The 26,584-nt window shown below is 44.5% G+C and overlaps 2 protein-coding genes across 3 annotated transcripts in view; one reads left to right on the top strand and one right to left on the bottom strand.

Annotated features, from left to right (window-relative positions):
* The first annotated feature begins 333 nt into the window (after positions 1–333).
* On the top strand, positions 334–11,913 carry Psmg4 (proteasome assembly chaperone 4). 2 transcript variants are annotated; one of them, XM_048348543.1, is made up of 3 exons: positions 341–559; positions 5,203–5,278; positions 11,721–11,913. In XM_048348543.1, the coding sequence occupies exons 1-3, from the start codon at positions 386–388 to the stop codon at positions 11,840–11,842; spliced, it is 372 nt and encodes a 123-aa protein (XP_048204500.1). In that variant the 5' UTR covers positions 341–385; the 3' UTR covers positions 11,843–11,913. The 2 variants fall into 2 exon arrangements, with proteins under 2 accessions (XP_048204501.1, XP_048204500.1); XM_048348544.1 differs by lacking the exon at positions 5,203–5,278 and having other exon boundaries at positions 334–559.
* Positions 11,914–15,172: 3,259 nt separating this feature from the next.
* Positions 15,173–26,584, bottom strand: part of Slc22a23 (solute carrier family 22 member 23) — a 184,072-nt gene continuing 172,660 nt past the window's right edge. Inside the window, exon 10 of the mRNA XM_048348542.1 lies at positions 15,173–16,956. Coding sequence (XP_048204499.1) covers positions 16,599–16,956 — 358 coding nt within the window. The 3' untranslated portion in view covers positions 15,173–16,598. The remainder of the gene's footprint in view (positions 16,957–26,584) is intronic.

The raw sequence follows: 26,584 nt of genomic DNA, 5'->3' as shown, positions 1-26,584 counted from the left end.
CTGACATGGACCACTTTATTCAGATCTCAGCTTCCTGAGTATGAGCCACTGGTAGCCAACTTCGCAAGAGTGCGGGCGAGTGTGTGTGTGTGTGTGTGTGTGTGTGTGTGTGTGTGTGTGTGTGTGTGTGTGTGTGTGTGTGTGTGTGTGTGTGTGTGTGTGTGTGTGTGTGTGTGTGTGTGTGTGTGTGTGTGTGTGTGTGTGCTTTCCCAGCGCCTCGAAGCCCCGCCCCTCGCAGCCCCGCCCTTATATCGCGCAGTCTATAGCGAAGGCGCGCTCGGTGGCTCGATGGCTCGGCGCTCGCTCTTTTTGGGCTGGCTGACTGCAGCGGCGGCGTCCGGTGGGGCTCCGGTCGGGGAGCTGTGGGCAGGGGCTGGCTGGAGGCATGGAGGAGCCGCGGGCCGCCGCGGGCGGGGACGTGTCCCTGCACAACTTCAGCGCGAGACTGTGGGAACAACTCGTCCATTTCCACGTCATGCGGCTGACGGACTCGCTCTTCCTGTGGGTGGGGGCCACGCCGCACTTGCGCAGCCTGGCCGTGGCCATGTGCAGCCGCTATGTGAGTACGGGTTGGGGATGGTGAGGGGCCGGGGAGGGAGAGGAGAGGGGGATGCGCACAGTTGGGGGTCAGGAGAGGGCTGGTGGAGGGGGTCTTAGTCGCGTCCCTCCGGGGTCTGCGGTGTCCTCAAGCTGGGGCATCTCAGGGCACTTCTGGCACCTCTGGAAGGGGCTTGGAGGGGGGGGGGGGGACGCCAGGCCCCGCCCCCAAACGGGGCCACAGCCAGAACCCCCCTCCTCCAAGCCCCGCCCTTTATGAGCCCCGTTCCTCCAAGCCCCGCCCTCCTCCAAGCCCCACCCCACCGTCGTTCTCCCACCAGCCTCTGCTTCCTCCTCCAGAGTGTACTGGGGTTAGCCCTCCACCTCCTGCCTTTCCCACCATCTCACTTTGACCCTGCGGATGTTTGCTTCCAGATCTTGTGCCCCCGCCATGCCACCCACCCGTTCCCCACCACCCCGAACTCGGGGCTCCTGCATCTTCGCTTAGATGTCTACTAGTCAGACAAACTCAGGACCAAACTTGACCTCTCCCCTAGACAGCTACCCCTGCAGCCAGTCTCTTCCGTGCCTTTGCTGGTCCTCCATCCTTTCACAGTTCATGGCCCCCAAGGCTTTGTTTGTTATCGCTAGCTGTGAAAACACAAGGGGAGTACACCTCTACTTCTCACATGTCTGCCATTCTGGAGAGTGGGTCCCCTCCTCCTTGCCCCTTATCTGCTTCCTCATTGTTGCATGCACCAGTTTCCTAGGGCTGTTGTAACAGTGCTATAAACAAGGTGTTAAAACAAGGGGGATTTGCCCTGTCACAGTTCTGGAGGCCAGAGGTCCAAAATTCATTTGTTGGCTAGGTTAGTTGTTTTTGGAGACTCTAGTGACCAAACCATCCAGCTTCAGGGTTACTGGGAACCCTTCCTGGTCTTCATCTTATAGTTCTCAAAATGTGGCCAACTTTTCCCTTTGTGTCACTTGGCCTCCTTTCCTTTGTTTTTACAGTGCTAGGGACTGAACCAGGGTCCTGTCATGCTAGATGCTAGGCAAGTGCTCTATCCCTGAGCTACACCCCAAGCCCTCTCTCTTATAAATGCATGAGTCATATTGGATTAAGGACCTATATAACTGTTATGATTATCTATTTCTCTGTCTTGCAGGTACTGGAGCTTGAACTCAGGGCCTAAGCACTGTACCTTTTTCACTCAAGGCTAACAGTCTGCCATTTGAGTCATAGCTCCACTTCTGGCTTTTTACTTGTTTATTGGAGATAAGTATCTCACAGACCTTCCTGCCTGGGCTGGCTTTGAACCTTTATCTTCAGATCTCTGCCTCCTGAGTAGCAAGGATTATAGGCATAAGACACCAGTGCCTGGCTTAACTTGCATCTTAATGACATTTGCTAAGACTGTATTTCCAAATTCATATTCATATGTACAAATGTAACTTTTCAGGGAACGCAGCTTATCCTACACTGCCTGTGGCCTGAGTGGCACTGAGTACCACAGTGATAGCTTTAAAACAGGTCTGGGCTTGTTGCTTCTTAGCATTCTTCTTTGCTCATTCACTCCTTCAGCTCTGACTTCCTTGGCAGTTTAGTGTTCCAGAATGAAACCTGTCTGTTTACCAATGTCTGTATTCCTAGCTTCTATTGGGTACCTATCAGTCATTGTGGAGTCCTTGAGTGAGACTCCTGGAGCCTATGGCAGTCAGGGCCTAAGGACTGCAGTGGTGGGGAATCATATCAGTGAGTATTCAGTTTTGTATCACAGCGAACACCTGAATTAGTACTGATGTCCTTATCTAGTAGCATTCTTGCCATTCTTTTTTTAATTTTTTTTTAAATGGGCAAATAGCTTTATTTATTTATTTATTTTTATTTTTGCCAGTCCTGGGGCTTGGACTCTGGGCCTGAGCACTGTCCCTGGCTTCTTTTTGCTCAAGGCTAGCACTCTTCCACTTGAGCCATAGCACCACTTCTGGCCATTTTCTGTATATGTGGTGCTGGGGAATCGAACCCAGGGCCTCATGTATATGAGGCAGGCACTCTTGCCACTAGGCCATATCCCCAGCCCCTCTTGCCATTCTTTACTTGGTGTTTTTTTGTTTTCTGGTGAGTCCTAGCAGGTGAGCCTTTGGGCAGATGTTAGGTTTATGAGGAGAAGGACCAGTTTGGGAAGATCAGGATGACCGGTGGTCTTGAGACTTTAGTAATAGATGGTGAGGGAAGGTTGTAGCCACATAGGACCCAGGACCGTGTGTTGCTAAGACCAGGCATCATTCCTGAATGGTTTCCATCCCCTTTTGCAGCCCTGGTGTGGGAAATACATAATTCAGCTCCTCTTGTGGGGATGCTTTGGAGATCTGAGCACCTGGGAGTTGTAGCTCCCAACAGGCGTGTTTTTGAACTGGAAGGCCATACTTTACCTAGGGTAAACCCTTCTGTACTACATCTGTCAGGAGCCCATTAGGACAGAAGTCCAGCAAGGGAAAAGAAGTCGGAATGCCATGTTCCTGTGGGACAGGTCATAGTCATGTATCCTGCAGGCCAGTCTTCCATCTACTTTTGTAGTAAGATTTTACTCTTTCCCCCTGCTTTTTTTTTTCCAGTCATGGGGCTTGAAGTCAGGGCCTGAGCACTGTCCCTGGCTTTGTTTTGCTCAAGGCTAGCCCTCTGCCAACTTGAGCCACAGTGCCCACTTCTGCCTTTTTTTGTGTGTGTGGTACTGAGGAATCGAACCTAGGCTTCAGGTATACAAGGCAAGCACTCTTGCCACTAGGCCATATTCCCATCCCTTCCCCCTACCTTATTTTTTTGTAATAAAGTTTTATTGGAACAGGGCCATATTCATCCAGACATGTGGTCTTTGGCAGTTTTTGTGCTTTGATGGCAGGATTGAGCCATTGGAATAGAGACCTTGTGGCCCGTAAAGCTTCAACTGTCTGCTATCTTGCCCATGTACGGAGGAGGATAGCATCAAATGATCTTTGATGCCTTTCTGTCAAGCCCCAAACCTAGAAAAGACCGTGGAGAGCAGAGACAGAGCTGCTTCTCCAGCTGGCCTGCCTTGGCTGGAGTGAGGTTTTGGCTGCAGAACTCAGACTTGATAGCCTGAGGGGGACAGCCCTGGGACCTAGGATATCCCTGACCTCTGCTTGGAGTGGAATTTGGTACTGACACCCAAGCAGAGATGTCTGAGCATGTGTCTGCTGGGGTATCCCTGTCCCATTTGCTAGTAGTGACTGTTTAGAATAGGAACAGATGGGGTTTAAAAGTTTTCCTTTTGATGGAAAAAAATCCACTTGATAAAGTAGATTACTTCTTTTTTGAGGAAGTTTAACCATACTGTTATAATACAACTAAGTACAATTAAATGTTAAACTTGGAGTCGCCAAACAACAGGTTCTTTAGTTAATACCATACTTTTTTTTCTAACCAAAAAATTATCTGTGTTTTTGATTTCCCAAACAAATTCAGGTAGTGACTGGGTGCAGTCTTTGGTTCCTCTGCCTCAGTGCCCAGTATGCAGTAGGTGTGTGTTCAGCTCACATGTTTCCATGTGGACATGGGGTGGCGGCATCCAAACTCAGTTCCTCTATCTTTCCACGACCTTTTCCACTCACTAGTTCTCCCAGGGCTCTTCGCTCAAGATATGTTTACTAGAAGTTTGCTGACTTTCTCCACCTCCCAGCCTAGAGCCTCATGCATTACATAAGTACGTAATATGAGCTATGCCCACAGCCTCGTACTCTCATCCCCTTAACATTTGTTTTTTTAATTTAAAAAATTTTCTACCTTTACCCTGGTTGGTGTCACATTCCCTCTACTTCTCTCTCCTGTATAGCTGGCAATTAAAGGCATTTGCTACCATGTCCAGCTAGAGATCTGTTATTTTGATAGTAGTAATTTTGACTATATTGCAAGTTCGTAAGTGGAGTTTTTCCTTCTGAGATAGGCATTTCTTAATGGTGAAGGAGATTACTTCCAAAGTAACTGGGAGTAAGATTGACTTCAGATTTCAGAAAGGCATATTATCTTAACATCATTTCTACTATTTGTTTTATTGATTCTTATCTGAAATGAGATTGGCCTACTCTACTCAGAAGTCTCCCTGCTCAGAGTGGTCGTTGCTGGTGTCATTTCTTATATATAGGCAGTTATTATCCTTTAAGAGCCCAAGTGAGCAGAGGACTGGAGCTGTGTGTTCTTACAGGTATCATGAGATCAGGCATCCTGCCTCTCAGTTGAGGGCCAGGCCCCAGGCACCTGGAATCTTATCACTGGCTTTCTACTTGCTGTGGTTTTAATGATCTTGTTTGCTTTCCTCTTGGTTGGAATGTTGCCCTTCAGAATATTGCCCTTTGGAGTTTCCAACATTAATACAAGTCCTTTATGTGAAATCAGGTCTAGAACTAATTAACAGGCCTGTGGGGTGGCTTCTCTTTGTTCCAAATCTATTCACCTCTTATGTTGGGGTGACCCTGCTTGACTGTTGACAGATTAGAGCCCTTCTTCCCAAGGGCCTCTCAGAATCTGTTTATACCACCCTTGTGAACAACAGAAGCTACAGAAATGTGGCTATTGCACCCCGATGGAGAAGCTGTATTGTGCTCATTTTTGTTGTTGTTGTTGTTGTTGTTGTTGTTTTCTTGTAGGACTCCATCCCTTTGTGCACCTCCCTCTTTGGAGACACTTCTGACACAACCTCCAGTGGCCTGGCCCAACGCCTAGGTATGTACCTATGGCTGGTGCTGAGACCAGCCAGGTGGGATACCCCTGCTTACTTCGGAACTAAAAAGCCCCCTTACATTACTGCTGGAAGCGCAGACCAGAGTGCACTGGTTTTCTTTATTGGACATGTCTGTGCTCACCCTTCCCTACTGTCTCAAGCCAGTACATTCCCACCTATTCCCTTGTCCTCCTTCACTTTCCCTTTGAGGTGATCAGCTGGTGAGTGCCTTGCCTCCTTATGGAAGGAGAGTGAGTATTGCCCACAGTGCTGTAGGGACAGCTGCTCAAGGTAGCCCCAGGCTTCATGGGTTTTGATGGAGCTAGTGGGCAGGTGTCACCAGTGTACAGAAAGGACTGTCCTTCAGTTTCTGTGTGATGGCCAGAGCTTTGTGGGAGACTGGCCTGGCCTCTAAGTGTAGAGTGGGGTCTGTCTGGTGGTGACGTACACAAAGTGAAGACTCTACATGCTCCTGCACCCAAGACACCACTTACATAAGTATGTGGGAGTGTAAGTAAGAGTAGCATGTGTTCTGTCATCCCTAGTATAGAGTGCCTTGGTGTTCTTGGTACTCTGGGTCCCAGGCAGTTTAGTAATAGAGTTAGCCTTGGGGTCCTTGGTGTCCTCAGGAGATAGGCAGGGAAGGAGCCCAGTTCCTGGTTTTGAGACACTCATATTTCACTTTGGTGCTGTACACAGGGATCTCTGTTGTCTTGACATGTGGGGATGCACCTCTTAGTCACCTGAGGCCCCAGTGTATGAAGAGAGTATACAGCGAGGAAGAACACCACCTGCTCATGTAGGCGGGCCAGTGTCACCAGCCATTCCAGCTGCTTATGCTGCTATGGTAGAGGTCAGGGAGGGCACTGGTCAGCGCTTTAGCAACTCGCAAACTACCTTTTCTCTAACCTGGAGTCAAAACTGATGAATTAGGATTTTGGTAACTTTTTATTAAGAAATGATTTATAAGTAACCCAGGAGAGAATTCCTGCGTTATTTGGAGTACAAGTCCATCTCTTTCTGTTTGTTTTTTAAAAATTTTTATTATCAAACTGATGTACAGAGAGGTTAGAGTTTCATATGTTAGGCATTGGATACATTTCTTGTACTGTTTGTTACCTCGTCCCTCATTTCCCCCTCCCCCCTCTCCCTTTCCCTTTCCCCCACATGAGTTGTTCAGTTCATTTACACCAAACAGTTTTGCAAGTATTGCTTTTGTAGTTGTTTGTCTTTTTTTACCCTGTGTCTCTCGATTTTGGTATTCCCTTTCTATTTCCTAATTCTAATACCAGTATACACGGTTTCCAATATACTCAGATAAGATACAGAAATAGTGTAGGTACAACCACAGGAAGGAGATACAAGAAGATCATCAATAATAGAAGCTACAGTTACACATAGCACGTTGAAAGTAGTTACAACAGTGATATAACAATTGTTTCCATAGCATGGAGTTCATTTCACTTAGCATCATCTTATGTGTTCATAAGGGTATAGCTATTGGGCTCTTGTTATCCTCTGCTGTGACTAGCCTAAACCTGTGATAATTATTCCCTATAAGGGAGACCATAGAGTCCATGTTTCTTTGGGTCTGGCTCACTTCACTTAGTATAATTTTTTTCAAGTCCTTCCATTTCCTTACAAATGGGGCAATGACATTCTTTCTGATAGAGGCATAAAATTCCATTGTGTATATGTACCACATTTTCCTGATCCATTCATCTACTGAGGGGCATCTGGGTTGGTTCCAGATTCTAGCTATGACAAATTGTGCTGCAATGAACATTGTTGTGCTGGTGGCTTTAGTGTGATTTTGTTTGTGGTCTTTTGGATAGATACCCAAAAGTGGGGCTGCTGGGTCATAGGGGAGCTCTATGTTTAGCCTTCTGAGGAATCTCCATACTGCTTGCCAGAGTGGCTGAACCAGTTTACATTCTCACCAACAATGAAGTAGGGTTCCCTTTTGGCCACATCCCCTCCAACAATTGTTTTTGTTAGTTTTCTTGATATAGGACATTCTTACTGGGGTGAGATGGAATCTCAATGTTGTTTTGATTTGCATTTCTTTTATGGCCAGTGATGTAGAGCACTTTTTCATATATCTCTTGGCCATTCTCATTTTCTCATCAGAGAAGTCTCTTTTTAAGTCTTTAGCCCACTTTTTGTTGGGGCTATTGGTTCTTTGTGGTTTTGTTTTGAAGGAATGTAATTTTTTTAGTTCTGCATATAGTTTAGATATGAGGCCTTTGTCCGTTGAATGGCCAGTAAAGATCTTTTCCCAGTCTGTGGGCTTTCTGTTTATCTTGCGAGCTATTTCTTTTGCCCTGCAGAAGCTCTACAGTTTGATGCAGTCCCATTTGTTTGATTTCTAGTATTTCTAGTATTTGTAGTATTTCTGGGTCTTTGTTAGAAAGTTCCATCCTGTGCCAAGGAGCCCAAGTGTTTCTCCTATTCCTTCTATTAGTGTGTTCAGGGTATCTGTTTTAATTTCGAGGTCTTTGATCCATTTGGAATTGATTTTGGTGCAGGGTGATATGTAAGGATCTAGTTTTAGTTTGTTGTCTGTGCTGAACCAGTTTTGCCAGCACCATTTGTTAAAGAGGCTGTCTTTCTTCCATCCTAATTTTAGCTCCTTTATCAAAGATTAAGTAGGCATAGTTCTGTGGGTTCATTTCTGGGTCTTCAATTCTGTTCCACTGGTCTTCAGGCCTGTTCCGGTGCCAATACCAAGCTGTTTTTATTACTATAGCTTTATAATAACAGCGTGAAGTTGGGTATTGTAATTCCTCCAGCACTGTTCTTTCTACTTAGGATTGTTTTTGCTATTCTGGGTCTTTTATTGTTCCATATGAATTTCTGGAACTTTTTATTAAGAAATGATTTATAAGTAACCCAGGAGAGAATTCCTGTGTTATTTGGAGTACAAGTCCATCTCTTTCTGTTTTTGTTTTTTTTTGTTTTGTTTTTGTTTTTGTTTTTTTTTTTTGCCAGTTTTTGGGGCTTGAACTCAGGGCCTGAGCACTGTCCCTGGCTTCTTTTTGCTCAAGGCTAGCACTCTACCACTTGAGCCACAGTGCCACTTTTGGCTTTTTTTCTATATATGTGGTGCTGAGGAATTGAACCTAGGGCTCCATATACAAGAGGTGAGCACTTTACCACTAGGCCATATTCCCAGCCCCATTTCTTTCTGTTTGCGTCATTTGTTTTCTTGGAATCATGTGAAAGTCAGTTGGAGACACAATGCTTCTAAGTGCTTCACTGTGTATTTCTCCATGTTGAGAGGGTAGCACATCAAACTGATCACTGTGAGCTTGTGTTCACTCAGAAAAAATCAAGGGAAATGTTCATATTATGGAGAAAGGATCTAGGTTGGCATCAGCTAACAGACCCTGATAGGAGGTGGAGGAGGATGGCAGGAGTTGTTCTGATATGCTGCAAAAAGAAGCTTTACACAAAAAGCATAAAGTATCCAAAAGAACACAAACAAAATCACAGTAATGCCACCAGCACAACAATGTTCATCGCAGCACAATTTGTCATAGCTAGAATCGGGAACCAACCCAGATGCCCCTCAGTAGACGAATGGATCAGGAAAATGTGGTACATATACACAATGGAATTTTATGCCTCTATCAGAAAGAATGACATTGTTCTATTTGTAAGGAAATGGAAGGACTTGGAAAAAGTTATACTAAGTGAAGTGAGCCAGACCCAAAGAAACATGGACTCTATGGTCTCCCTTATTGGGAATAATTAGTACAGGTTTAGGCAAGTCATAGCAGAGCATCACAAGACCCAATAGCTATACCCTTATGAACACATAAGATGATGCTAAGTGAAATGAACTCCATGTTATGGAAACAATTGTTATATCACCGTTGTAACTACTTTCAACATGCTATGTGTATCTGTAGCTTCTATTATTGATGATGTTCTTGTATCACATTCCTGTGGTTGTACCTACACTATCTCTGTAATCTTATCTGAGTATATTGGAAACCGTGTTTACTGGTATTGGAAGTAGGAAATTCAAAGGGAATACCAAATTTGAGAGACACAGGGTAAAAAAAGAGAACTACAAAAGCAATACTTGCAAAACTGTTTGGTGTAAGTGAACTGAACACCTCCGGGGCGGGGGGGGGAGGAACAGAAAGGGGGGGGAGGGAGGGGGGTACGAGGGACAAGGTAACAAACAGTACAAGAAATGTATCCAACGCCTAACGTATGAAACTGTAACCTCTCTGTACATCAGTTTGATAATAAAAATTTGGAAAAAAAAAACAACAAAAAGCATAAAGTGTGCTCAAGAATATCCAATAGATGGAGGGCTAATACCAGCATGTATGCAAACCCCAAGCAGTTCTCAATCACGTAGGTCATTGGCTGCCAGAGTCTCCCAAGAGTTTGGTTCCTGCCAGCCAGTGAAGTCCTTAGCTGTACGTGGCCTCAAGCCTGGAGATGCTATGTTAATGCATCCTGATAGGAAGGGAGAGGTGTCCTGCACAGCTTCTTTTACAGATGATGAAAGCAGGCAGGGAAAGTCACCCTGGAAGCATCTCGGCTTCTGTGGGGAAGAGAACCTGAATTCTTGTGGTCTTGGAGGCAGAGTTGGATCTGGGAGGATGATGCCACAGATAGTGGCTCTGCTCTCTGGGAAGGCCTGTCTTAGCAATTCCAGTGATTGGAATCAAACTGGGCTCCAAGAGGGCAGGCCAAACAGGGTATGGCCTGATGGTCCTCCCAGCTAGCCTTTGTGGGATCCACTGCTCATTTTCAAGATCACTGTCTAGCTGTCCTAACCTAGGGATAGTGAGATTGGCGAGACACTATTGAGGAGATTTGCATCTTGCTCCCCCCTACCTACGAGTTGATTAGATCACAGTCTGGGCACAGCTGTCCCCCTATGGGTATACTGCATGTAACAAGCTGGCATGAGACTCTACTCCAGTTTCTGTGAGCAGTTCCTAAAATGTCAGCTTTCATGATAATTGAGTAACTGTGTCTGTCCATCCAGATACAGTCCTTTGATTTTAAAGAATAACAGCTTTATTGAGATGTATCCACCTCCATACAATTCACCCCACTGTCCTCAAGGCTGGGGCTGGATTCATCCTCTCACTTTGCACAGTTGTGTTAGCTGCCTGGTCAGTGAGGCATTATCTAAGTACTCTTGCAGCTCCCTCTCCCCAAACCACATAGGTTTTAGTAGCTGAGAAAAAGACCTTTAAGACCAAGAGGTTGGGGCTGGGGATATGGCCTAGTGGGTAGAGTGCTTGCCTCACACACATGAAGCCCAGGGTTCGATTCCTCAGCACCACATATATAGAAAAAGCCAGAAGTGGCGCTGTGGCTCAAGTGGTAGAGCGCTAGCCTTGAGTGAAAAGAAGCTAGGACAGTGCTCAGGCCCTGAATTCAAGCCCCAGGACTGGCAAAAAAAAAAAAAAAAAAAAGACCAAGAGGTTGATTTACAAAAGAGGACTTAAAGAGCTTTCAATATTGTGATGGGGCCTAAGAGGCCCTGACTGGAAGCTGAGCCAGCTCCTGTTCTATGTGCCACTCTGCTTCACGTGTATCTAGTGAGACTGCTGGTAAGACACCCACCAAGAGGACAGAATTCCCACCAGTCTGTAATCCTGTGGCAGGTATTCTGTACTACCTTCTGGCACTGCAGCCTTACCATGTTGCCTTTCTGCCTATGGATGAGTGATGGCAGTGGGGTAAGGGTGGAGTCCATGCTTCAGTAGGTGAGCAGGAGTTTCTGTACCTGCCCTGGGTCAATGGAGGAGGTGCCCAGCTCTGGTCCAGGTACAATTGAACTGGCTTAGGCTTTTTGCTACTCATCTTGTTGCTACTCATCTTGTTTGCTACTCATCTGGTCTTGACTAACTGGTCTTAATGCTGAATGTTAGTCATATGTATGTACATGTACATCCATAGAATATATGATCATCTCCAGGTAGAGATTGAAATTGGAGTGGAATCAGGTATTAGTGAAAGAGAACTTAAACATTTCATTCTAAATACATTAACATGTTTCTAAAAACAAAACCTACAAAACTCCAAAGCCCAAAAGCCAGTGGAAAGCAGAAGAGGCTCTCACATGTTAAGTGTGTCACTGGAGGACTCTCGTTAACACTGATTGGTACACGGAAACCCCAGCTTTCTAATGTAGGAGGTCTGGATAGGCCTTGGAATCTGCATCTCTTAGCAAGTTCCCACTAATGCTGCTAATGTGGGGCCCACACCAAAATACCCAGTGCTCAAGAGCCTAAGGTAGGTGCTGAGTAACGTCTGTCTGCATGAACTGCACCTGGAATAAGTTAGAATTCTTTTCTCCTAAACCTTGTTTTCTCTTTAAAGCCTTTCCCCTCTGTAGGCACGTGTGAGGAAAGTGAACCCTGGGGTCTTTCTTTGATGGCTTTGTCAATGTTTCTTTCTTTTTAGCCAGGAAGACCAACAAACAGGTGTTTGTCAGCTATAACCTTCAAAACACAGACAGTAACTTTGCGTTACTTGTAGAAAACAGGATCAAAGAAGAAATGGAAGCTTTTCCGGAAAAGTTCTGAGTAGCAGAAGAGAGAGTTTATAACTTATGTATAATATACATTTAAATAAATGGATTGGGTTGTTTTTGTTATCAGGCTGTGTTCATTCTTCATTTAAAGGGTTTATCTTGAGCTGGGAGGGTGGCTCAAATGGTAGAATTAAGCAAGTATAAACTTAGTTCTAACACCAGTACTACTGAAAAAGAAAAACCCGAAATAAGTGGTTCATCTTAAGGGCTCTCCCTTTCTACTAAGTCTTTCAGTGAACCAGAATGCCACTGATAGGCTGGGGAAGGAGGAAAGCAAAGGGTAGCAAACACTTGACTACTCTGTGGTGGCAAAATGGGGCTTTATGGGGACTAAAGGGTACAATGTAATACAGAGTTTAAATCGATTGTGACTTGTATACAGTCCCAATTAGAGTTGAGGTTAATATCTTTTTAAATATGCTTTGGTGGGTTGGGGGTAATGGCTCAAGCTAGTTAACAAGCATGAGGCCTGGAGTTCAAGTCCCCAGACTGCTGGCCCCTCCCCCCCAAAAGAATGTGCTTTAGTTATTCTAGATATTCTGTGTTTTCTCCAGGCTTCTGTCTGCCTTCCATGAATGGATGTGTTTTCCCATCAATTTTAGATAAGCCTATCTCTTGGGAACTTCATGCTCTGCTATTCTGCTCTTTCCCTGGGCCTTATTCCTGCTAGAATAAGGGCCCCTCCAAGAGTACATGGGGGTGTCTGAGGTTTAGGAGCCTCTGCAGCCTCCCCATGTTGGCCTCAGAGGCCTGAGCCACCATTTCCACAGTCTGGGAAGCAGCACAGGCCCTGTTCGAGGATAGAATAGTAAGTGACACAAAAGCAGGGCTATAGAGAGAAGAGTTTTGTATAAATACTTTATTAAAGACATATTTTCTTGTTAAAAAATACTACATTGAGAAAAGTTTGGGGTTATCAGTCTGTCCTCCGAGAATCACAGTGTAAGATAACCATTTCTTAACCTCTCTAGGAACTTTCACGGATTAGCAGAACATAAGTGAGAAAAAAAAAATTCCTCTTTAATGTATTGAATTCTCAGGTAGGCTGAGAATGGCACTAGATAAACAGTTTGTGTTTCGTTCCACCGCTCCACCTCCGCCTGCCTTTTAAGACTCGGACTTTAAAGCACTGTGACAGCTCCCTCTGTCCCCCTTGCCCCCCAACAGTGGACAGTTTACAGAGGCGTTTAAAGTAGTGAGGCAGTGAGCTCTGAATCAACATGGAGGACTTTATTACTCTTTGTCAATGGTAGTGAAATGCCCTTCGCTAGATACCATCAGGTGAGGTAGGGAAGACATTCCAGAGGAAATCTGTTAATGGGGCAACATTTTTATTTCTGTACATTTACATACGAATTTCCTCCAAAGGTACAACAGAGGCAACACCATGCAGACAGGTAGATGTGAATGACAGTTCAGAACTCAGTGTAGCTTGTGTTATGAACAAGTACCGCTGGAGGAAGCCCTGTGGACATGTACAGTAACATGGTTCCTAGAGTCAAACCTTACAAGGTTGGGGTGCAGGGGGCCAGAGGTAGGGAAGTGTCCCTCACTTCACAGGACACACCACACTGCTCTCCCAACACATACTCACACAAAACATTAAAGTGAGATGGTGTCCTTCAAGACAGTTGAAGCATAGGCCTCTCAGCCTGAGGGCTCCAGGGCTGGGCAATGTGACAGTCATGAGATGTGCTGAGTGGCACTTGCAGTTCAGGGGTCTCCCATGTGGCTCTGGGAAGCAGTCATTTTGAGTGGGATCCTTCCACTATGAGGTCTGGTTGGATGCCTGCCATTTTGTGGTCAGATCCACTTACTAGCTATGTCCTCCAGTTGCCGGTGATTATATGGTGGAAGACAATCCCCTTTCCTGTTTGAGTGCTAATAACTACAGTATTTGATAAGAGTTATTACTGACTTCTGGAAAAGAATAAGAAATAACCCTGTCTCAGGTGTTCACATTTGTGCATAACTTCTTAAAGGGTTTGCAGGGCACAAGGATGGGTGGTGAGTGCAGCGGGGGACCTTCCCACGTTTCCCCAGGGGATGGGAGGGCAAAGCAGAAAGCGAATGTGCCTGAGATGACTCTTCTATCCAGGGCGGACACTGGACCAAGAAGCTCGAGGATATAGGCTGGTGCTAGGGAGCTGGGGCTCAGACCTCCCTGTAGGGCCAGGCAGGCTTGTCCTGGCTCTGGCCTGGGTGCCCTCCTTTCTTTCTGCCTTGCTATGGACATCACAGTGCTCCCATAGGGAAGCATTCTTGCTCTGACTATATTTCATACAAGAGCTTCAACTACTCTTAAGTTTCAGGAGCTCAGACTTACCCCTAGATTTCCCCCACAGGGTTCTGGAGACCTCCTGCCTGCTGAGAACTTCCCGCACATTCACTAGACCCAGATCCCAGAGCTAGCTGCTTATCCAGTCACTGATGGGTTCGCCTGGATGCTGAAGTGCTTAGCTCTGTTTTCACTGATTGGTTGGCCTTGATTGCTGATGTGCTTAGCACTGTTTTCACTGGCCCAGTGGTTTTTTTGTTTTGTTTATTTTTAATCATTGTCATTTGAGGTGGAAAAGTTTAGAAGTGTTGTACCTTGACACCACGTTCTTGTGATGTAGGCAGCATTCTGTAGCTTCCATACATTGCTTTATAAAGCACTGAACGACCAGTGTGAGGCTACTCACAACTTCCATTTATGTTCTTTCCTTTATTTAGCTGGGTTTGCTGCCAGATGACTTGGTAGCAAGTACCCTAAAAAAAGGTAAAAGGTATCTCACAAGTTTGGCACACAAAGGCTTGCAGAGATCTAAAGAAAGGCCTTTGTAGAGGTGAATGCTGACTGAATGGACACACAGAACAAGATGGCTTCAGAAAATGGACCAAGGAAGGTGAAGATGAGCTGGATTTGGAGCAAGTTTTAGAAAGGCTGGCCAGACGGCCTCTATCCTGTCATCTGTCCTGGAGCAAAGCTGTCAGACCGCAGGCATCGAGCTGTCACTGATGAGTTGGCATAGGCCCAGCAGCTGCAAATGCGGGGCTGCAGGTCTGATCACTAGCCCCAGAAGGTCTTCATCAAGGCAGCAGGTGTCTGCTGATGTGTGTACCAGATGTGGAGAAGAGGTGGGTGAGACAGGAAGAAACAGACCAGGTGGAAAGCTGGAAAGGGAGTAATTCAACCCCTTTCTGGCCCTTTGAATTCTAGCAACTCATTTGAAGTCATCTAATTGGCTACACAGGCCCACGACTGATTTCCCCACTGACCATAGTCCATAGCAGAGATGCATCAAAGAAGCAAGACTGACGGTTCTAGTAAGCCAACAACCTGTCCAGAAAAGCAGGAGTCTGAGTTGCTACAAAGCAGTGCTTGTCTGTGCAGAGCAAGCAGGTTTCTTAGCAGCCCCAAGTGTTCTGCTGCCTAGGGCAAAATGAGGAACATAATGAGAACCCTGGGAGAGGGCAGCATGGGAGTTGAGCTTTGGTGAGTTATTGCTTTCTCACTTCTTGCTTCTCTCGAGAGGCTAGAGACCATGTGGACTGGACTGTGAGCAATCTGCACTCCTGTCCTAGGCCCTTCTGTGCTGAGTGAGTGACAGGCAGGAAGTGGAGAGGAAGACATGAGAGGATGGTCTCCTTAGTGCTGTAGACTCTGGGATCCCCAGAGAATGCCAGCCATCCAAGCTGCTGCTCTCTGTGCTGTGTGTTCTGGACGTGGATGATGGCCACATGTGGGAGAGCAAGGTTTCCTCCTGGGACTTGCCTTAGTCATCTTCCTCAATTATTTTCCTGTCATTATAGTCCACACAATAGCCACATTTTCAAGTAGTGCTGACAAAAAAGCTGATTGGAGGAGGGAATTGCTCTGTTGGAGCAAAATCTGGGAAGGGGTTTTAATAAAAATGAATGTCTCAGGCCCCAACACATTTGTTACTTGTGTTTTTTGTTGCTGTTTTTTTAACTGAGCAAACCTAGTGTCAGAAACCTGGTGGATAATATCGCTGATCATTTTGGATTTCTGGTAAAGCATCAAGTACAAGTGATGGTACAGAAGGAATGAGGGATAAGCTGGTTTTGATGATATCCAGGAGCTGTTTCCCCTACATGGCATAGAAACTTCCTTACAAACAAAAAAGAGAAAAGAGAGGGACTTTTTTTTTTTTTTTTTTTTTTTTTACAACATACAGATTAGCAAAACCCTAACCTGGGTCCACTTCGTGTCTAATACATAGTCCCCAGAGATTTCCCCAAGGGTGTCATGTCCATCCATGGTGGGTGGCCTGCGTGGCAGATCCAGGTGTGTCCGGTGAGTGCCAGGGGCAGCTGGAGGGTGAGGAGCCATTAGGACCTCCAGCCCGGAGGCTGATTGTGGTGCGGCTCACTCCTGGGTGCTTCCATCCCTGCAGAGGCCCTGGCCTCACTCCTGAAGGGGGTTCCACCTTATGATCGGTGAGAGGGAAGGAAATAAAGTGCTTCTTGTAAAAATGACCAAAATAAATACCAACATTTAATGGCAGAAAAGAAAAGTCTTGAAGGATTATTTCCAGAGTCTGTTTCCTTCATCCCACTTCTTGGACATTTGGAAAGAGGACTTCCCCACACCACTCAAAAGTCTCACGACTGGATGGCCTCAGCAGCAGAGCTGGGCTTTCTTCCCCTTGCCATGGTGCTCCCTGGTCTGTGAATCTGTGTCTGAGCTCCCTCAAGCCTCTTGAGTCCCAGGGACTTGCAGGATGGCAGCAGTTCTTGGCCAGCTACATGGACTTCATGCCATTGGCTGTGGCACCCTCAGGCAGCCCATCACCTGTAGCAGCTGTGTCGTGCAGGCCCGAGTAATCCTTGAGCTCAGCGTTGGTGAGCAGGAGCGGCTGTTCCCCCTTCTTGTGGGGCAGCAGTGGCTGCCGAGTGTAGTGCTCCCCATTGGAGATGTTCTCAGGCAGGTTCTGGTCCCTGCTCTCCGGCAGCAGCAGGATGCAGATGATACAGATGAGTGTGCAGCAGGCAAAGATGATGTGGTGTAGGAAGTAGCCTTTCTGGTTGTGCAGCTCAATGATGGGTGCTGTCAGCATACCAAAGCCTGCACTGGCCAGCACCAGCCCCAGCCCACCACACCTGCATGGGAGGGAGGGAAAGGAGAGCATAGTGTTAGTGGAGCACACGGGGTTGGTACCCCAGCAGGCCTTGGTACAAGCATGGTTACCAGCTCAGAATTGAAACATACTCCTCAAACCTTGTGGAAACAGTCTTCCAATCTATACTGATGACATTTAAAGGTATGGCCTTTGGGAATTAGGACTAGAAGTGATCAAGAGGACGGGGCCCTCATGATGATATTAGTGGCTTTTCAAGGAGAGGAACAGGGACCTGGGCTAGTATGCTTGCTGTGCCTTTACCATGTGATGTGTGCTGTCTTAGGTCTCTACCAACAATAGGGTACTCTTCTGGTACAATCTACCACCTTTGGACCTCTCAGCTTCTAGAACCATGAGATGAATAAACCTTTATACTTTTTTAATTATCCAGTTTGTGGTAATTACTCCTAGCAACAGAAAACAGACTAAGACACTGGAAATTGGCTCCTATTCTGCTTGGCACAACACAGCATATTCCACAGGTGGGACATCATAAGCAACATTCTTCTTTGCTGTATCTGTGGACCACTGCAGGTCTGAACACAATAAACATCCAAAGCTAGGTAGGCACTAGGGACAGGCAAAAGGTTTTGTCTTCAGCAGCATGATGTGAATTGTTAGCCTAATCTCAGAGTAGTGGGTAAAAAACAGAAATGCAGACTTGAGTTGTTTTAATGAATCACTTTCTGATAGAGCTGCCCAAGACTTCTGCACAATCCCTGACTGACAAAGGAACTTTTGTCTTTGGTATGTGGGTCAGAGGAGAGTAAAGGGGAGTCCCTGCAGAGCTGGTATAGAGTTCTAGTTCCTGACTAGTTTGTGGTGCCCTATAAATGACTCTTAACTCACAAAAAGGCTTTCCTACAAACTCAAAATATACAGTCAACATAAAAGAGCAAATGCTGCCTACCGGATAGCAACAAACTACTCAAGAAAAATGAAAATTTTAAAAATGAAATTAAAATGCTTAGACATAAACAACAAAAGGTGTTGCATGATAGCATATACCTACCATCCTAGATACTTAGGTGGTAGAGATTAGGAGGATCAAGATTCTAGGCCAGCCATGCAAAAGATTAACAAGACCTCATATGAACCAATTAAAAAAAAAGAAGCTGAGTGTTTTATTCTATGCTTGTCATCCCAGTTATGAGGGAAGTGTAAACAGGATCTCTGTCTGTGGGCTGGCTTGAGTAGGAATGCAAGATTCTATTTGAAAAATAACTAAAGCAACATGGGTTGGGTGTGTGGCTCAAATGCTAGAGTACCTGCTTAGTCCCTGAGTTCAAACTCTAGTCCTGCCAAAAGACAAAAAGATTTGCAAAGATGGCAGTCCTTCCCAAGTTGAAGTATAGATTCAACACAATCACTCTTAAACTTCCAGTTGATTTTTTTCCATTTGAGAATATTATAAACTGATCCTAAACTTCATATGGAAATACAAAGGATCCCAAATAGCCAAAAGCTATCTTAGAAAAGACAAAAGATTACAAGACCTTATATCTACAGAAAGACCCATGTAACAGAACTATGAGTTCAGAAACAAAGTGGCTTTTGCTCCGTCCTTGGTACTCTAGGTGAGGCTCAGCACCACTTGAGATGCTGAGCAAGTGGTGCTGCCAAAGTCATGCACTCAGGCACAGATGACCTTTTACACTGATTTTTGACAAAGGCAAACTCAGTAGGGGAAAGAGTAGTGATTTCAACAAGCAGTGCTGGCACAACAGGACATTCACATGCAAAGAATGAAACTGCCCCTGTCCTTCACACTTCACGTCACATACAAAAATGAACTCAGGGTGGACCTGAGAACCAAAGAGTGAAAGCACAAATGGGCATGTCCAGAAAAACATCAAAAATCTTCCTGATTTTGAATCAGGCACATCAGGCAGGATTTAATTAAGAGTTTTTTTCTACTGTTCATTAATTCGTCTTTCTTTCATAAGAGGCAGGAAATGTTTCTTCTCCCTACTTTATCCTGTTTTACTGAAAATAAACCATTGCTAAAATTTTTGCCTGATGAGACTTCTTTCTGTAAGTCACTTCTGAAATGTTATTTCTGAGTGGAACTCCAGGACCCTGCATTTCTGTGGAAACTGGGAAGCTGAGGGAATCTCTCCTCCATCCTCCAGTGACAGACATTGTCCAGTCTGAGTCAGGGCTGAGTCTCACAAGAGCTACATGGTAATGGATATTGAAACCACGAAGATCAGAAGAGGGACTGCTCTCCTAGTTTATAGACAAAATGGCTCCCAGGCCAGGCCCCTGTCCCATAGCCCTCCTCCTCCTCCCACACTGCTGTATTGTGGACCCCTTGTATTTATTCCGGAAAGAAAATTGTCAGTGAGCCTTCTGAGTCTTAGCCTTACTAAATCTGGCAGAGATTTCTTCAGGATGAGTGCAAGCATCATCACAATCCAGCCCTGGCCTGTCAGAGCACGTTTGGAGCCTCCATCTTTGATGTATCCTTGATCTTTCTCCTCCTGAGTGCTAATCATTGCACCCTCCAATAACCATTGCAAATCTTACAGTCAATGCAGCAAGCAGCAAAGAAACACCTTCAAACTAACCAATGGATCACTTGGTATGTTCCAAGAATTAAAATGAGAAAAAAAGGATTGGGAGGAAAGAAAGGCTCTTAATATCCTCACATCCTCTTGGCCTACCTTTAAAAAGTATAAAAAATCATATGCTTCAGAAAGGGAAAAGACAAGCCACGGGCTCAGAAAAATGTGTGCAAAGCATGTATCTGGTAAGGGATGTGTGTATCTAGACTTAAAAAGCAGTATATAAAGAACTCAAACAGAAGACTTCGTGATTTAAAAAAAATGGGTAAAAGATTTCAAAAGACTTGCTCAAAGAAACCATATGAAGTATAAGTATCCAGTAAGACACAAGAAGATGCATAACACCATCAATAGAGAAATGCAAATCAAAACTGAACATGTGCTAGGAAACTATAATAAAACAAAATGTTGGTGAGAATATGGAGCAACTAGAACTCATAGAGCCCTCATATATTCATGCTGCTAGTCGGAATCTAAAATACTGCAGCTACATGGAAAAATTTTTTATTCAAGGATAGTTTGGGAAAAGAGCTAATTAACCTGTATCAGTCAACAATCAGGGTGTTGGTAACACCCCGATTGACTCTGGTCTCAGCTACAAGGGAAGCTGTAGCTAGGAGGATTATGGTCTGAGGCTAGACCTGGGCCAGAATTTGAGACCCTACCTGAAACATAACTAAAGGGCTGAGTGTATGGCTCAAGTGGTGGTGGAGCATTGGCCTAGCAAAGCACAAGTTGAGTTCAAACTAAAAAAAAAAAAGTTAAGCATTTGTATAACCAGCAGTTCCATATAGGAAGTAAAATATATACTCGTAAAAATTTATAAGCAAATATTATTGCAGCATTATCCATAATAGCCAATAATTGGATAAGCAAGTTGCTTGTCAGCTGGTGAGTGGGTAAATGAAACATGGCCTATCATAGGTAATGGAGTATTACTTAACTAGGAATGAAGCAGTGATGCAAGATACACTATGAAAACATTATGTAAGTGATTGTGTGATTCCATTTGTATATAGTGTCAAGAAGGCCAGTCTATACAGAGGGAAAGCAGATTAGTGACTGCCTGGGGCTAGGAGGGAGGACAAAAACTTGCTTACAGATGGTATGGACTGGGGTACTGGGAAGGTGAAAATTGGGCTGTGGTGATGGGTACACAGTTCTATCAAAGTAGTAAGTTACTGACTAAACTTCAAATGGGTGAACTTATGATATGTCAATGGCACCTTAAAGTTGTTATCAACTTGCCCCACTGTTCCTGTTGTGGGGGTTGGGTTTCCTCTTGGTACAAATGCCCAGCACATTCGTCTAGGGCAATTGCCTGGTCACCTTTTCTTCCCCAAAGCCAAGATGCCACCTCCACCCTCTACTGCCGCCATGGCTGCCTAGGCCTGGGTTTCTGCCCCCATTGGTTGCTGTGGCCCGGCAGTCTGTTCCCAGGGTCTCAGGTCTTCTCCCACTTGGTTGCAAGGGGGGAGACCAGTCCTGGCTGAGGGAGACATTCCTGGGAGCACTTGGCCCCACATAGGTGCTCTGTTTGGTCCCTGGCTCTAGGTCAGTATTGTGGAGCCCAGCTGAGCAAGCTGCAGAGCCGCTCCCACCATTTCCTCCTCACCCCCAGTACTGTCCAAGTCACAGTGAAGATTTGTGTCTCTAACACTTAAGAGGTTTTCAAGGGTAGGATCAGGCCTTCAGTCTTTGGTCCCTACCATTGACCTAGGTTCCTGAGGTCTGCCTGGCACTATCCCATGATCCCCACATTCCAACATTCCCACCATTTGCCTTGCATGGGGGGCTTCAAACCAGTACAGTACAATAATAATGAGACATCCCTTTCATGACCCAGTTACTGCAGACTGATTGAGCAGATGCTTGCTGGCTGAGTAGAACCTACACTGTTATGCTATTGAAGTGCCATGACAAAGAATGAAGTGGTCCCTGACCGAGAGGCCTCAGTACTGAGTCCTCAATGTAACAGTCAGTGAGGACCTTGATCTGCCAATGACTACTGGCCTGGAAGCAGGTCCCTCTGGATGACTGCAGCCTGGGATACCTGAGCAGGGAGCCCAGATAAGCTGCCCCAGCCCCTTACCCACTGGCAGTGGAGAGATAACCAGTATGTTACCTCAAGCTTCTAAGGTTTAGGGTCATTTATCATGCAGAAATTGACCCTCAGACCTGACCCTTAGTAAGGCCATGTGTGAGAGATCCCCAGTGTTAGAAAGCCCTTTGCCAAGTGAAAATCCAAGAGAGCTGCAGGAAAAGCCACACCTACTGCTGATGGTCCATCAATGGAGGCAAATAAAGAAGAGCATATACTTATTTTAGTGCCTCCCATATACTTACTCTCATCTCAGGCAGAGGGGCTCAAGTCACCCTTTGAAACACTCTACATTGTTCTGTCAATATCTACTCACAGGCCCATCTTCCTTTCTCACTCAGGCTTTGAGGGCAAAGGCTATTTTCTAGAACATCAAGTGGCGCACACTATTTGTACTTTATAACTTTTGGATGCCTGTGGATCCCACTGGTTTCCTAGGTATCTCACCTCAATGTACAGGATGGTTAAATATAGAGGACCACATCAAAGAGTAGAGGGGTCAAGAGCAAAGGGTCTGTAGATGAACAACAGCATTACCTAAAATAGCCACTTAGTGCTTCTGAGAAACTGCAGGATGTTGTATAGACACATAAGATGCCAGGGATAATGGAGGTATTTGACTGGGCAGTAAGGCATTGTATTCTTTGAACCTTTCTGGCCCTCCTGGCACAGAGTGTGGATAGCCCCTTGGCTACTGTACAGGCAGCAGGGCACAATGCTCCAGGTTGGCAGTCAGCCCCAGGAGTCTCCCCTAATGCCAGGTGAACAATACTAAGTTAATTGGTTACTAAATCATGTTGACTGAAATAAAGTAAGCTTGATTTGTGGCTTATTTAAAGAATTGCATGTATTCATATGTGTGTATGTGATATGTAATACATGCTCACACATAATACTTGATAATGATAAAAGTTCTTTTGTTGTTATTTGAGTGTACTACTTTAAAAAAGAAGTTTTCGGTGAACAGTGCCATGTGATGCAGCTGCCTCACCTCTCTTGCATTTACTGCATCTCTCGATTGCACCAGGAGACTGCGTAAGCAGTTGGCATAGACAAGCTTGACTGTATACGCACGCCCGAGGATATTTACATGGTAACAAATGGGATCAGACAGATTTCTCCCAACATATCCTGTCACGCAATGCATGACCAGGTATATGTATTTTATTTATTTTTTTGCCATGAAAGCACTTTTTGTTTGCTTTTCTGTCACATCAGAGATTCCTTAAAATAATTCAATGCTTTCTGGAAGGATTTTGGCAGAAGTTGATGTGACATTCTTGGCTTTGTGTTTTTCTTTTGAAATCTCTAATAGGATCTTTACATGCTTATTTGAAGATGTTTACTTTCCTCCAAAATGTAGACCTTTTGTTCTAGGCATTTCAGCCATTCTCCAGGCAGTCACTAGAGGGAAGCATAAGCCCATTTTTGCACATTAGAGCCCCCTCACCGTAGATGAAAGAACTGCAAGTTCTGCCTCCTTGGGTGTTGAGAGCACAAAAACGCTCCGCTGAATTTTATGTTACTAGGTGTAACCTCTAAATGATTCTAGAGGTAGAAATATGCTGTATAGGCAGACTTACTAGAAGGAGCCAGTATGAATGAAGAGATCCAGAATCTCCAGATTGTTTTAAACATTCTTCTATTTTCAGGTCCTCTTTTATATCTCTTAGTTTTTCTTTTACACATTTCTCTAAAGTCAAGAATGCACATATATCTTTACAGAAACAAATTTCCCTTTGTGCTCCTGACGGATGGGCTCTAGGACTTCCTGGAAACCAAAATCCATAGATGCTCAAGTTCCTTACATAAAATATTGTTTGAATAGGGTTTGAATATGTTTGAATAGGGTTATACATATCCTCTTGTACACTTTTCATTATTGCTCAATGCTTTATAATACCTGACACAATGTAAGTGCTGTACAAATAGTTTTTATACACATATACATACATGTACACACACACACACACATACACACACATATCGCAGTGCTAGGGACTGAACTCAGGGCCCTGTGCATTCTAAATATATACTATACCATTTAGCTATACCCAATTGCCATGTTTTCTTTTTTGTTGTTTTTGTTTTTTGTTTTCACATAAGCAATTTTATTTGTAGGAAAAGTCCCATTTGGTATTGGTTTATTAAAGTAGGAAGCCGATGAACGAGAACACTGTGTGGTATTCAGGCAGGAGAGAAAAGTTCATTCTCGAACTGCTGGCCTGTGGCTGACATGATGCATGACTGGAGAGAAGGCAGTTGCCATGTTTGGCTGCTTGAAGTATAAATACAGACAGCATCCCTTATTCCTACTCTGTTCATCAGAATAAGTGTGATCAGGCTCATTTAATCAAAGAAACAAGCTGTCTAATAACTTGCTCAAGGCCATATAGGAATTTGGCCCCTGGTTCATACACAGCTCAAGGATGAGAGCTGCCTTGGCTACTTCCTCAGCACTGCCCTTCACTCTCATCTACTGTGTCTCCCAGTCTAGGTACACATTTTTAAGGAAGTTAAGTACATTCCAAAAACCACTCTACACAAAAGATGTATGGTAGAACAAGTGGAGTTTTGCATTAAAGGAGTGAGGGTGGGTCTCACTTTCTGAACTTAACATAGGGACATTCCTTCCAGTTTTACTTCTTGAAATTTTTTTGTATGAATTTGTGGGTATGGCAGGGAAATTCATTTCCACTTGATGGCTGGGGAACCCAGAAGTCTAAACAAGTCTTGGATTCTCTTTAAAGGACCACCTTTGTTGGAATCTTTTATGAAAGAAGGAAATGGAGCTAGGTGAAAAGAGATTAAGCTGCTGTGTGTCTAGGGTGTTTCTCAATGGCCAGCACCAAACAAGCTCGTGACTGGTCTCCTTGCCAGGTTTACTCAGAAGGAAGGACAGAGATGAAGTTGCATCGAATCGCTTTTCTTAAACATACAGTATCTTGGTACTTTCTTACTTTGCCTGTATGATAGAAACCCGAGAAGGAACGAATATGAGGTCATGTGAAAACTCAGGTGTCAGCATTACCTGTGGAAATCTAGAAAGGAAATTAGTCCTAGAACCTGTCTTCCAGCTTCTCCAGTGCTCCTTGGCATGCAGGGGACTACAGGAATTCATCTCTATACTTCCTGCTGGAAACAGAAAGGCTTCTGCTTATCTTTATAGGGTGTTGGTATGCTGACCCCAGGTTTCAACTGTCCACATTTACTTAAAAAATTTTTTTGGGTGGTACTGGGATTTTAACTCAGGGCTTCTGCTTGCTAGGCAGGCATTATACTACTCTGCTTTGGTTGCTTTTCTGGTAAAGTCATGCATTTTTTTTTTTTTTTTTTGGTCTGGCTGGCCTGAGCTATTATACTTATACCTGCCACACAGGCTGGAATGACAGACACAATTCATCACACCCAGTTTTTTTTATTGAGATGGGGGTCTCTTGATCTCTACTTCCTGAGTAGCTGGGATTATAGGTCTGAGCCATCTCATGCAGCCTCACACCCACAATTTTTTTTAAAAGCATGAATACTAGAAATGCTAATGATATTCCATGAAAAGCTCAGCGAGTGCCATAAACCAACAAGAGCTGGTCAGAAAGCAACAAAGAACAGGATAGGTAGAATATCTCTCATTCAAAATGCTGGGGATGAGAAGTGTTTGGATTTTTTTCAGGCTTTGGAATATTTGCAGATACATAATAAGATTATTTTAGGTGTAGGACCTAAGTCTAAACATGAAATTTATTTATGTATCATATTCACCTTAAAATATAACATGAAAGTAATTTTATATAATATTTTAAATAATCTGTTCATGAAATAAATTTCCCAGTATGAAAATTTTCACTGTTGTGCCACATCAGAAAAAAAAAGTCTTTGTAGCACTTGGGATTTCAGATTAGGAATGTTCAACCTGTACTAGGAAAATGACAAGCCTGAAGCTAAATGATACTCTTCTGTAACATAACTCAACAGCAGTACCAGGAAGGATTCAACTTCACATTATGAATTAACTTGTGTAAGTTAATAACACCTATGAGGAAATTATGAAGGAGGTGAGCTAGGTTGCCTTATCTACTGGCTTGATGCCAGCAGGATGAAGTGATGATGATGAGGAGGGGGTGTGGGAAGGGGAAGGGGGACAGACAAATGGAGAAAGGGTGAGTGAATGCAGTCATAATATCCAAGGTATATATGTGAAAAAATGGAACAAGGTAAATTGAGGGGTAGGAGGGTTGGGAGAGTGGGGAAAATGATGAAAATGTTGACATTGACCAAGAGGCATTATACTCACAAACTGACATGTTGAATTGAAACCCCTTTATACAATTACTTAAAGATAAAAAAAGGTAATTTTATTATGACTTGCTGGGCTTCTTTTTTTTCAGTTCTTCCTTTGGCTTACTGATACCAGATTCTTGGGCCAGTAAAAACTAGATCCTTTCTACTTCCCTTTTTATTTTTATTTTTTCAAGTTTTTTGGGGGTAGGTGCTTGGGCACTGTCCCAAGCTTCTTTTGCTCAAGGCTAGTGCTCTACCACTTGAGCCACAGAACTATTTCTAGATTTTTCTGTGTATGTGGTACTGAGGATTCAAACCCAGAGCTTCATGCATGGTAGTCAAGCACTCTACTGCTAAGCCACATTCCCAGCCCTAATATGTTGTGTTTTAGACAAGATCCTGACACATAAGCCAGACTTGGCCTCAAACTCACGCTCCTCTATGCCTTAGCCTCCTGAGTAGCTAGGATCACAGATGTGTGTCACCATACCCAGCTTCCTGTTTTAGTTGGAATGAGCTATATGCTATTGGTGTTGCTTAGAAAGGCTAACAGCACTAATTGATTACAGCTCCAGTATGGGCAAACATGAGCCGTTGCCTTTCCCCTCTTCCAGCTATTGACATGTTTCTTGCTCCTCCATTCCCTGGATGAGATATGAGGG

The sequence above is a fragment of the Perognathus longimembris genome, chromosome 6 (genome assembly GCF_023159225.1).
Source record: "Perognathus longimembris pacificus isolate PPM17 chromosome 6, ASM2315922v1, whole genome shotgun sequence".
In the NCBI taxonomy this organism is placed as follows: domain Eukaryota; kingdom Metazoa; phylum Chordata; class Mammalia; order Rodentia; family Heteromyidae; genus Perognathus; species Perognathus longimembris.
Note: the sequence above shows the minus strand (reverse complement) of the source record. Positions and strands in the feature narration are given on the sequence as shown.